Raw genomic sequence first — 13,556 nt, 5'->3', positions numbered from 1 at the left:
GATCAGAAAGTAACTTATGTTTTTCTAAAAATAAAATCTAGCACTTTAAAAGAAATAACAAGTATGCCAAAACAACAGAATAACAAATTCTGGTGGTTGTATTGTGGAATATCCAATTGCCAGACATGTCAAGAACCACAAAAATGTGACTCATAAGCAAGTAAAAAGTCAATGAGCAGAAACAAACCTAGAAGATTACAAGACATGTTGGAATTATCAGCTCTGCATTTTGAAACAGTTAGTAAAAGTATGTTCAAGTAGTTAAAGGAAAACATGAGCATAGGAAGGAGAAAAATGAAAGATAAAAATCATTAGAATTTACTGAGATTAAAAATAAGATACCTGAAAAAAATACATGATGGCATTCATAGCACATTATATTCTACAGAATAAAACATCAGTGAATTTGAAGCTAGCAAAAGAAACTAAAGCACACAAACAAAAAGTACTTAAGACCAGGTGCGGTGGCTCACACCTGTAATCCTAGCACTCTGGGAGGCCAAGGCGCGTGGATCACCTGAGGTCAGGAGTTCGATACCAGCCTGGCCAACGTGGCAAAACCCCATCTCTACCAAAAATACAAAAATTAGCTGGATGTGGTGGTGTGCACCTGTAATCCCAGCTACTTGGGAGGCTGAGGCAGGAGAATTGCTTGAACCCTGGCAGGGCGGGCGGAGGTTGTAGTGAGCAAAGATCATACCCCAGTACACTCCAGCCTGGGCAAAAGAGTAAGAGTCTGTCTCAAAAAACAAAAAAATACTGAAAAAGAAGTGAACAGAGCCTTAGTAATCTCTGGACATAATCAAGCAGTCTGAATATCTGTAACTGAGGTTGTGCAGAAAAATGATTGGGGCAGGGAGCAGAAATATATTTATCTGAAGAAATAATTACCCCAAATCTTCCATATATGTTGGAAACCATAAACCCACTTATCCAGATTCAATGAATCTTAAGCAGGGTAAACACAACAAAAACCACACCCAGGCTTATCATAATCAAATTGCTGAAAAACGAGGAGTGCCGAAGTAAATCTTAAAAGTGGCCATAGGGAGGAGGGGTGGCGGTTGGTGGAGGGAACCACTTTTCCTTTGAAAGAAAAAGATGAGAATGAGGAGAGATTTCTTGATACAGCGCAAGCCAGAAGACAATAAAACATCATGAGAGTGTTGGGGGGGAAAAATCAAACTGGAATTTACATGGAATTTAAAAATAAAGTTAAAGTCTTCTTGTAGGCACATGAGCTGAGAGCATTTGTTAGCATCAGACTTCCCTTTCATGAAGTGGTAGGAGAAATTCTTTAAACATGAGGAAAATGATTCCAGTTGGAAACTTGGGTTTTATACAATATGATAAATATGTGGATAAGTTTTTTCCCTCCTTTTTTGTTGTTAAAGATTATTGACTACTTAAAACAAGATATTTTTGGGGATTATGACATACGGGAAAAGCAAAATATACAACAGTACCACAAAGGATAGTTCGACAGAAGGAGACATATACTTTGAAAGGTTCTTAGAGTATACCTAGGTGGTTTAATACTATTTGAAGGTAGTCTGTGATAAATTAAAGATGTATATTGTTTACTCCAGAGCAGTCACTTAAAAAAAAAAAGTAAAAAGGAATAGCATATAATGTAAAGGAAATACAGTACCAAAAATTAAAATAAAATCCAAAGGAAGCCAGGAAACAAGGAAAAAAAGAAATATAAAATAAATGGGACCAATAGAAAACAAGTAACAAGATGGTGGATGTTTAAACCCAACTTGTTAATAATTACATACAGTAGAAACGAGATAAGAATTTCAATTAAAAGGCAGATTGGTTAAATGGAAGATTGAGTTATTTATTGTGTTTAAGAAACCTATTTTAGCCGGGTGTGGTGGCTCATGCCTGTAATCCCAGCACTTTGGGAGGCCGAGGTGGGTGGATCACGAGGTCAACAGATCGAGACCATCCTGGTCAACATGGTGAAACCCCGTCTCTACTAAAAATACAAAAATTAGCTGGGCATGGTGGCACGTGCCTGTAATCCCAGCTACTCGGGAGGCTGAGGCAGGAGAATTGCCTGAACCCAGGAGGTGGAGGTTGCAGTGAGCCAAGTTCGCGCCATTGCACTCCAGCCTGGGTAACAAGAGCGAAACTCTGTCTCAAAAAAAAAAAAAAGAAACCCATTTTAAATATGAAATCTCAGGTGAAAAGCCAAAGGTTAGGAAAGAAAATATATGCCAACACTAATCATAAAAATTCTGGAGTAGCTAGCTATACTAGTATCAGGAAAATTTGACTTTGGGCAAAAGAATATTGCCAGGGATAAAGAGAGATTTCGTAATGATAAAGAGGTCAGTTTATTGAGCAGACATAATCTAAATATAGAGATCTATTTAATTACATAGTTTCAAAATATGTAAAGTGGATGTTAATAGAATGAAACAGAAATAGATAAATCTTCAAGTATATTTAGAGATAGCACTCCTTTGTCAGTAATTGATAGTATAGTAGACAGAAAATCAGTAAAGGTATACAACAGAGGTTGGCAAATTCTTACCTATGGGCCAAATCCATCCCATTGCCCATTTTTAAATTTCCCATGAGCCAAGAGTGATTTTTCAAATTTAAAATGGTGAAAAATACTAAGGGATAATATTAAATGATTTGTGAAACTTTTATGAAATTCAGATTTCTATGTCCATACATAAAATTTTATTTGAGCACAGTTATGTGATTTGTTTATGGCTGCTTTCATGCCATAACTGCACTGTTGAGTAGTTCTGAGAGAGATCCTGTGGCCCACAGTGCCTGAAATATTTATGTGGCCATTTAAGAAAAAGTTGGTAGAGCCCTAATATAGAAAATTTTAACCAGCTTGATCCAGAACAGTCTTCCCAACTCTAGCATAATACACTTTATTTTCAAGTTTATGTAAAGTAGTTATTAAGTGTATGAGTCCTTTTCACACTGCTGTAAAGAACTGCCCAAGACTGGGTTATTACAAAGAAAAGAGGTTTAATTGTCTCATAGTTCCACATAGCTGGGGAGGCCTCAGGAAACTTATAATTATGGCAGAAAGGAAAGCGGGCAAAGTTTTACATGGTGGCAGGCAAGAGAGAGTGAGTGCAAAGGAGGAACTGTCAAACACATAACCATCAGATCTCATGAGAACTCACTCACTATCACAAGGAGAGCATGAGGGAAACCACCCCCATAATCCATTCACCTCCCACCACGTCCCTCCCTCAGCAAATGGGAATCATGGGGATTGCAATTCCAGATGAGATTTGGTGGAAGCATGGAGTAAAACTGTATCATTCCGTCCCTGGTCCCTCCCAAATCTCACATTCTTTTTCCATTTCAAAACTAATTATGCTTCCCAATGGTCCCCCAAAATCTTAATTCATTCCAACATTAACCCAAAGTCCAAGTCCAAAGTCTAATCTGAGAAAAGGCAAGTCCCTTCTGCCTATGAGCCTGTAGATTGAAAAACAAGTTAGTTACTTCTTTTTTTTTTTTTTTTTTTTTTTTTGAGACAGAGTTTCACTCTTGTTACCCAGGCTGGAGTGCAATGGCGCGATCGCGGCTCACCACAACCTCCGCCTCCTGGGTTCAGGCAATTCTCCTGCCTCAGCCTCCTGAGTAGCTGGGATCACAGGCACGCGCCACCACTCCCAGCTAATTTTTTTGTATATTTAGTAGAGATGGGGTTTCACCGTGTTGACCAGGATGGTCTCGATCTCTTGACTTTGTGATCCACCCGCCTCGGCCTCCCAAAGTGCTGGGATTACAGGCTTGAGCCACCGCGCCTGGCCCAAGTTAGTTACTTCTAAGATACAGTGGGGATACATGAATTGGATGAATGCTCCTCTACCCAATGGGAGAAAGTGACCAAAATGAACGGGCCCATAGACTGCAAGTCCAAAATCCAGTGGGGCAGTCATTAAATTTTGGTGGTTTTCTCTCTCTCTTATTTTTGAGATGAAGTCTGTTGCCCGGTCTGGAATACAATGGCATAATCTTGGCTCATTCCAGCCTATGCCTCCTGGGTTCAAGTGATTCTCCTACCTCAGTCTCCTGAGTAGTTGGGGCTACAGGTGCACACCACCACGCCTGGCTAATTTTTGTATTATTAGTAGACATGGGGTTTTGTTATGTTGGCCAGTCTGGTTTTGAACTCCTGGCCTCAAGTGATCCACCTGCCTTGGTTTCCCAAAGTGCATTGAGATTATAGGCATGAGCAACCATGCCCGGCCAGTCATTAAATCTTAAGGCTCCAAAATAATCTCCTTTGAATTCACGTCTCACATCCAGGACATGCTTTTGCAGAGTGGGCTTCCAAGGCCTTGGGCAGCTCCACCCCTGTGGCTTTGCAGGGTTCAGCCTCTGTGGCTCTGTTGAGTGCCAGTAGCTGATGTTGAGTGTCTGGGGGTTTTCCAGGTGCATGGTGCAAGCTGTTGATGGATATACCATTCTGAGATCTGGAGGATGGAGGTCCTCTTTTCACAACTTCACTAGGCTCAGTGCCTCAGCAGGGATTGTGTGTCTGGCCAACCCCACATTTTACTGCTGCACTGCCCTAGTAAAGGTTCTCCAAGAACCTTGCTGCTGAATTCTGCCTGGACATCAGGTTTTTCCATACATCCTCTGAAATCTAGGTGGAGGTTCCCAAAGCTCAACTCTTGTCTTCTCACCTGCAGGCCCAACACCACGTGGAAGCTGCCAGTGCTTGGGGCTTGTACTCTCTCAAGCAATGACTGAGCTGTCCCGTGGCCCCTTTTAGCCACCCCTGGAGCTAGAGCAGCTGGGATGCAGGGCACCAAGTCCCAAGGCTGCGCAGAGCAGCAGGGCCCAGCCCAGCCCATGAAACCATTATTTTCTCCTAGGCCCCCAGGCCTGTGATGGGAGGGGCTGCTGTGAAGATCTCTGACATGCCCTGGCCATACTTTCCCTATTGTCTTCGGATTAACATCTCCTGGTTACTTATGCAAATTTCTGTTGCCAGCTTGAACTTCTCCCCAGAAAATGAGTTCTTATTTTCAACCACATAGTCAGGCTGCAAATTTTCCAGACTTTTACGCTGTCACCTGTTGAACACTTTACTGTTTAGAAATATTATCTCTCAGGCCGGGCATGGTGGCTCACGCCTGTAATCCCAGCAATTTGGGAGCCCGAGGCGGGTGGATCACGAGGTCAAGAGATCGAGATCATCCTGGTCAACATGGTGAAACCCCTTCTCTACTAAAAATAACAAAAATTAGCTGGGCATGGTGGTGCACGCCTGTAGTCCCAGCTACTCGGGAGGCTGAGGCAGGAGAATTGCTTGAACCCAGGAGACGGAGGTTGCGGTGAACTGAGATTGCGCCATTGCACTCCAGCCTGGGTAACAAGAGTGAAACTCTTGTCTCAAAAAAAAAAAAAAAGAAATATTGTCTCTCTTTAGTTCAAAGTTCTACAGATCTCTAGGGAAGGGGCAAAATGCTGCCAGTCTCTTTGCGAAAGCATTGCAAGAGTGACCTTGGTTCCATTTCCCAGTGAGTTGCTCATCTCTGTCTGAGACTACCTCAGCCAGGACTTCATTGTCCATATTATTATCAGCATTTTGGCCAAAAGGATTCAACAAGTCTCTAGGAAGTTCCAAAGTTTCCCACATCTTCATGTCTTCTTCTGAACCCTTCAAACTGTTCAAACCTCTGCCCATTATTCAGTTCCAAAGTCAGTTTCACATTTTCAGGTATCTTTATAGCAGTATCCCACTTAACCAGTACCAACTTACTGTATTAGTCTGTGCTCACACTGCTAAAAAGAACTGCTGAGACGCGGATACTTTATAAAGGAAAGAGGTTTAATTGACTCAGTTTCACATGGCTGGTGAGGCCTCAGGAAACTTAACAGTCATGACAGAAGGGGAAGCAGGCAAATCTTAATGTGGTGGCAGGTTAGGGTGAGTATGAAAGAGAAACTCTCAAACATAAAACCATCAGATCTTGTGAGAACTCCCTCACTCATCAGAACAGCATGGGCAGGGAGGGGAACCACCTCCATGATCCAGTCACCTCCTACCAGGTCCCTTCCTCAACACATGGGGATTATGGGATTACAATTCAAGATAAGATTTGGCTGGGGACACAGAGCCAAACCATATCACCAAAGTAGGCAGGCTGTATCCTGGGTCCTAAAATAAGTTTAATCCTTTAAACAGGGATTAAAATCATATGGAGTAAATTACCTGACTTCATTAGAATTCTGTTAGAAATCAAAAAAGTAAGATCTTTTTGGGGAAAATTTTCCCAAATAGTAAAAACAAAAACAAAAAACAACCCGTTGATCAAAGAAGTTATCATAAGGGATATTAGCAGATATTTTGAACAGAAATAAAATGAAACCATAACTTAATGAAATTTGTGGGGTTCACCTAAAACTCTTCTTAGAAATTTGTAGCTTTAAATAGTTACATTAGAAAAGAAAAAATGTCTAAAATCATCTAGTTTCCAGCTATAACTAGCATAAAAGAACAAGTTAAACCCCATAAGTAGATAGAAAAGAATAAGTAAAGATGAACGTAAAAGTCAGTGACAGAAAACAGTAGAGAAAAATTAATGAAACCAGTAGTTATTTATTTGATCAATAAAAATAATAATACCTCTAGGTAGACTTTAAAAAGAGAGAGAAGACACAAATTGCCAGTATCAAGAATGATTCTACAGTCATTAAAAGGATATTATTGACAATGTTTGTGACATTTTCATGTCAGTATTCATGAAGCATATTAATGAATCCCAGAATTGATATGTTGAAGCCCTAACTCCCTATGTGATGGTATTTAGAGGTGGGACCTTTAGGGAATAATGTTTAGATTACATCATGAATGTGTGTAGGGTCCTCATAAGAGGATAAGAGCCCTTGTAAGAAGAGACACTGGAGAACTCGCCTGCACGTTCTCTCTGCTTGCTGTGTGAGGACACTGTGAAAAGTCAGCCAGCAAATAGGCAGCTGACTGTAAGACAGGAAGAGCCCTCACCAGAAATCCTTGATCTTGGGCTTTTAACCTCTATAAATTTTTGTTGTTTAAGCCACCCAATCTCTGGTATTTTGTATGGTAGACTTAGCAGACTAAGCAGATTAAGTGAATATTATGAAATTTTAAGCTAATAAATTTGACATTTTAGATGAAGTGGACAAATTCATTGAAAGACACAAATTACCAGACTGATGCAGAAAGAATAGAAAACCCAGATAGCCACATAGCTATTTTAAAAAATCAAATTAGTTGTTGAAAACTACAGTCCCATATGGCTTTATTGATGAATTCTAATCAGTCATATAATGAATAAATAATACCAATCCTACACAGACTGTACAGAATATAAAGGAAGTGGGAACACTTTTCACTTTTTCTTATGAGGCCAGTATTATGTTGCTACAGGAAAAGAAAACTGCAGATTATTATCCTTCATGAATATTGACATGAAAATGTTTAGCAAGATATCGAAGTTGGCTTTCTCCTTGTGGCAGTACGGAACAGTTAACAACCTAAAATGGTGATTTATAATTGCATATTTCTTGGTAAAAGTTTGCCATCTTAGGTCTTTATTTGATAATGCAACACAAATGGGAGCTCAGGTAACTTGTTTGGTATTCATATTTTCTCAAACATAGAATACATCTGTTAAAGAAACAGCTTTGGCTGGGCGCGGTGGCTCAAGCCTGTAATCCCAGCACTTTGGGAGGCCGAGGCGGGTGGATCACAAGGTCGAGAGATCGATACCATCCTGGTCAACATGGTGAAACCCCGTCTCTACTAAAAATACAAAAAACTAGCTGGGCATGGTGGCGCGTGCCTGTAATCCCAGCTACTTAGGAGGCTGAGGCAGGAGAATTGCCTGAGCCCAGGAGGCGGAGGTTGCGGTGAGCCGAGATCGCGCCATTGCACTCCAGCCTGGGTAACGAGCGAAACTCCGTCTCAAAAAAAAAAAAAAAAAAGAAACAGCTTTCTTAGTGCTCTTTCGTTCTTGATGGGATATTCTGGGTAAACTGATAGGAGTTTCATGCCTTTAGAATATTTCTCCAGTCCTTTAACTCCTTGTGCTGGTGAAGCAATGCCACATTGGCAGTGTTACTGTTTAGCTACCTATGTCTGCTGAGAGGGTGTCAAAAAGACATTCCCTGTTCAACTCTTGGCCCTATCCAGGACTCTGATGTTTGATATTTTACCCTTGTGACAGTATTATCATTTGTTATTGTCCACAATCCATGTAAACCTTTGTAAATTTACAGTGTCAGTGTCAAGTTACTTACCTTTTTGCAGGAGTAGTAGGACACTTTGAAATTTTTATGGTTAAAATATGAAATTACCTTTACACTTTAGTTTGGGTATTTATGAGAATCAAATGAGGCAATGTAAGTGAAAAGAGTTTGAAAGTTAGAAGTGAAATGACATTTTAGGTATTTGGTACCTGTTTTAGGTTTTTGGAGCAGAATAATGACATGATACACTTATTTTATTTTATGAGACAGGGTCTCAAGCTGAAGTGCAAGTAGTGCTATCTCGACTCACTGTAGCCGCCGCCGCCGCCGCCGCCTCCTCCTCCTCCTCCTCCTCCTCCTCCTCCTCCTCCTCCTCCTCCTCCTCCTCCCCCCCCTCCCCCAGTTTAAGCAACTCTCCTGTCTCAGTCTCTCCAAGTAGCTGGCTTACAGGCATACGCCACAACATCCTGCTAATTTTTGTATTTCGTAGAGATGGGGTTTTCCCATATTGCTCAGGCTGGTCTCCAACTCCTGACCTCAGGTGATCTGCCCACCTCAGACCCCCAAAGTGCAGGGATTAGAGGCTTGAATCACTGTGCTGGGCCTGATACACTATTTTAGTTAAACGTTGATATGATACTGGATCCCCAGAGTATGGGAAGCAGGGAGAGTAAAACTAGAGGAAGGGAGAACTGAAATGAGGACAGGATCAAGGTGAGGTTGGTGACTTTCAGAGTGGAGATGTAAGAAGTAGTCATTTTGGAGGGAAAAATTAGTATTTCTTGGTAATTAATAAGGGAGAAAAGGAGATGGAAGCTCTTGCCTTCCAGATTAATTAATCCAATAAACATTTGTGTGTGCCTGTTATTTTCCATAATCTGACATAGGCATTTGCTATATAAAGGCACACAGACCTGTGTGCTTCTAGGTATTGATGGCGTTTTAGATCTGGGTAGGATGCTGCTTGCACTCATGAACATAGAGAATTTGGGAGTAAGTGCTATTTGGGTATTAAGTCAACCTGTCGTTATAAACAAGTTCTCTGCCACAGATATGGGTATGAAATGTGGCTGTAATAATTTTTATTTAGTCCTCGTGAAATTTGTTTAGGATTATAGACATTTGATTGTAAAGTTCCGTTAGTGTTTAGAGAAACGATATTTTTAGGTCTTTGGAAAGATTTTTCTCTGGATAGTGGCAAATATGGTATTTAGTGATCAAACAACATTGCAATTGAAACTTTTGGCTTTTAAGTAATTCGTATTTAGTGTTTTTTGGTTCTATTTCTGGAAGAAAAACATTTCTGAATCTTACGTGCTTAAATTTAAGCGTTCCATACAGGCTTGTCAATTCTAGTTATTCTCAGTATTGAAATAATAGCATTTAAATAAATTTAGCGGCCAGGCGCGGTGGCTCAAGCGTGTAATCCCAGCACTTTGGGAGGCCGAGGCGGGTGGATCACGAGGTCAAGAGATCGAGACCATCCTGGTCAACATGGTGAAACCCCGTCTCTACTAAAGGTGCAAAAAATTAGCTGGGCATGGTGGCGCGTGCCTGTAATCCCAGCTACTCCGGAGGCTGAGGCAGGAGAATTGCCTGAACCCAGGAGGCGGAGGTTGCGGTGAGCCGAGATTGCGCCGTTGCACTCCAGCCTGGATAACAAGAGCGAAACTCTGTCTCAAAAAAAATAAATAAATAAAATAAAATAAATAAATAAATTTAGCTTAATTTTTTTCTTTTTTACTTTACGGCAGTAATTCTCCAACTTAAGGGTAAATAGAATCTCCTGGTGGACTTGTTAAAGCAGGTCACTGGGTTCCACTCCTGGAGCTTCTGCTTCAGTAGGTCTGGGGTGGGGTTGGAAATTTGCATTTTCAGCAAGGTGGTACTTATGTTAAGAATTACTGTTACTTAATAAGGAATAAGATTATATCATAGGACACCACAATTTAGCTTCTAAAAACTAAAGACTGTTAACACCTAAGAAATAAACTTAATTTTCATAAATATACAACTCAAATCCAAATCTCCTTAGGATGTGATAAATAAAAGACTTTTATCATGGTCTTTCCTAAAATTTTATTGTTCTAATTTATTTAGCAATAGAATAAATTAGAAAAATGTCCTTAAAATACATTAAAGATATAATAAGTAGTGTTCTCTATTTATAAGAAAAAGTTGAGTATTGAGAGATATTTGAAATAATATAATTCACTTACCCTTATACTTTTCCTTGCAGTTAAAAATCAGACTTCAGTTTTAAAAAATGTAATACCTACAGTGAAAATCCAAAAGCACCCATTCATTAAAAGGGAGTTGGTTTTGTTTTTTACTCTTTGTCCACCTACCCCATCAGCCCCATGGTTCCCTATAAGTTCAAAACCCAAAACTCATTTAGGATTAAATGTGACAATATGGTTAATGTAGTATGTCAACCCAAATTAGTTTCAGTAATTTAAAAAAGAATCTTATGTTTTTTAGCTAATGGGAATGACAGCAAGAAATTTAAACGAGATAGACCTCCCTGTTCGCCTTCCCGTGTTCTCCATCTTCGAAAAATTCCATGCGATGTCACCGAAGCAGAGATCATATCATTAGGTCTACCATTTGGCAGAGTAACTAATCTTTTGATGTTGAAAGAAAAAAGGCAGGTATGTAATATTTAAAGATTGATGCAGAGTGATTATCTCTAGGTGTTAGTGTTACTGATAATTTTTACTTTATTAAGCTTTTTTGTATTTTTAAAATTTCATACTATGAACATAAATTAGTTTTAAAAGTAGATTTTCTTGGGGGAATTGTAACAGGAAGCAACAAACAATAACTTATGTTTTTTCTTCTTAACAAGAAACAAATTTTACATTTTATATTTTATTTTTTAGTTAATTTGTTTTTAATTTTCTTTGTATTACACAGTGGTTTATCAAATGTCCTATGATTAGCAGAAAACACTGATAGATATAAATTATACCTCATTTGGCAAATTAAAGGACAGTTAAGTTTTCAGAAATCTCGATAAAAATGTATTGTCAAAAGACAAAACCACAACACATGTAAACATGATTTGATTGGCTTTTATTTGTGATTCTAGAACTAAGCAACACCTCAATCTGTAAAATAGAATGAATGTTCCACTGGGTGAGACAGAACAGTTGGTTTTTTTTATAAGGTGGTAATAAGGAAGTGACAATTGTTTAAAAAGTGAATTTGTTAACATCAGGTTATTGCATTACTTTTCCTGTAACGGTTAGAGCAGAGGGAATTTATTGTGCTGATTCAGGTAGGCCACGCTGTTTCTGATTGGTTGCTGTAAATCTCCTGTTTTCAGGAAAAACTGGTTTGTTTGGGGATTTACCTGCTATGCTTTGCCTGGGTGCCTCCATTTTGATTTGGACTGGTCTGCTGGGGCATAGTACAGGAGGCTAGTCCAAAATAATGTCCTCTCAGAAAGTTTAACAGAGTATTTTAGGTATAGAATTAATTTGTGGCTTCTTTCATAATTCTAAAGAGACTGTAAAGAGTCTTCATTTGCGAAGTGAACAGGTTCTTAAGATGAATAAGGAAACTTGTTTCTGTGGTGACCATGACCAAAAAATGTAATACTTGTTATGTTGATTTTAATAATTGTATGTTCTCTTGTTCCAACTCAGACCCCACTGGGATGAATTCTTTAGTTCTTTCCAAGTTTTTGGTTGTCCTAAAAATCTTTTATACTGTTCATTACTGTAAAGAAGAGGACAACAAATCTAGGCCCTAGGTATTTTATAGTATATTGTGATGTATATTACTGTGTTTCTTCTGCTTTTGGTAAATAATAAGTTTAAGAAACATTGTAAATACATTTATAAATAAATAGATTGGTAAGCATTGGGCATGAAAGAGGTTGGATGATGATGTCTAACTGAGTTCCTTATCTTTAGTAAATTACTTAATTAATATCCTCTTTAATTCAGATGAGGTTACTAAGATTTGGAGAAGTAACATTCCTTGATATTTGGCCCTTGTTGTAGTTCCACATTTGTCTTAAATCCTTTGGAGACAGTGCATCCCTGCCAGTTAGATCTTTAGCAGTTGCTGCTATTGCGGATAGTATGGTTTGCATGATTTGAAAAGAGACAACATGGCCATGTCTAATGGTTAATTGCCTGTGAAAGGCTGAGCAGGCAACATCATAATTTTCTTTGTCTCTGCTACTGGTTCTGGGTTTATTTTTTCGGTAAGATAACCGTGTTATGATAATTGCTTGTGTTTTGATCATAAATCCTGTTTAGAAAATATCTTTTTAGTAATACACTTCAGTAAGAGATTCTGATTTGAGTCACTAGAACCACTCATGAGTGATAACCTTTCCCAGGGCATCTGCAGGGTGGAGTGTTGGGGGCCAAATGACTTTTGGCTGTCTCTCCACTCCGTACTATGAAAATTGGATTTTTTGACTAGATAGTTAAATAAAACGTAAGTAGTTACTGGACTCCATGTGGAAAACATTATTTTTACATGTGAAATTTTAGGTTCTATGTACTTTAAGAAAGAATATACTGTGACAAGGATCATATATTCTAAATACATTGTTTAGCTTTTCTTTTATGTGACTGATGTTAGAAATTGAGTTTGTTCTTCACATTTAGAAAGGAGATTGCAGAAATATGCCCATACAGTGAATATTATTGTTTACAAATTGTTTGTTGGGAGATGATTTAAATATAGTTAGTTAGAAACTAGCTAGTTGCCATAGCTATTTTTCCTGCCTTGATAATTTTTATCCTATTGTCTTAGAAAAATTAGAAAAATACATTATTGACACAAGTGGATAATGGCTTCAAAGTGCATCATGGATATTTTTACCTTTTAAATAGTATAAATGACTTGAAGTCAATTTTGCTCTTTTAAAATGGTGGAATTTTTATTTATTTGGGGAGTTTTATTTGTTTATTGTGGGTTGATTTGTGATGTTTCATCCACTGTCAAATGGCTAACATCACTGTTTTGTAGAACATTGGTGGTTCATGTGGAGCATTTCATTGGTTCAGTTGTTACATTTGGTTGGTACAGTTATACATTATGTTCAACATCTGTCCAGTTAATATTGCTTTTCTAGACTGTATGTGGAAACATTTGACAAGGTAACTATAAACAAAGAAATAGTTTAATTTAGAGATATTTGCCATTTCATGTGTTCATTAAAGTTTATTGTTAACAAATGCGTATTTTATAAATTGTAAGCGTTTTATACATAACTTGAAGTGGTTGATAAATGTTTGCTAATTAAATACTCTTGTGGCTGGGTATGGTGGCACTTGCCTCAAAGATTGCTTGAGTCT

General features: G+C 38.6%; 1 protein-coding gene across 6 annotated transcripts in view; it reads left to right on the top strand.

The window, feature by feature from the left end:
• The window catches only part of PTBP3 (polypyrimidine tract binding protein 3), a 119,401-nt gene that overhangs the window by 51,432 nt on the left and 54,413 nt on the right, over positions 1–13,556 (top strand). For 4 of the 6 annotated variants that reach the window (XM_039475009.2, XM_039475008.2, XM_003925228.4 and 1 more), the window contains exon 3: positions 10,717–10,886. The exons of the other annotated variants lie outside the window; for them this stretch is intronic. In XM_039475009.2, coding sequence (XP_039330943.1) covers positions 10,717–10,886 — 170 coding nt within the window. The remainder of the gene's footprint in view (positions 1–10,716; positions 10,887–13,556) is intronic. 6 annotated transcript variants of the gene reach the window in all.

This window comes from Saimiri boliviensis, chromosome 2, assembly GCF_048565385.1.
Source record: "Saimiri boliviensis isolate mSaiBol1 chromosome 2, mSaiBol1.pri, whole genome shotgun sequence".
NCBI lineage: Eukaryota > Metazoa > Chordata > Mammalia > Primates > Cebidae > Saimiri > Saimiri boliviensis.
This window is presented reverse-complemented; position numbering and strand designations above follow the sequence as displayed.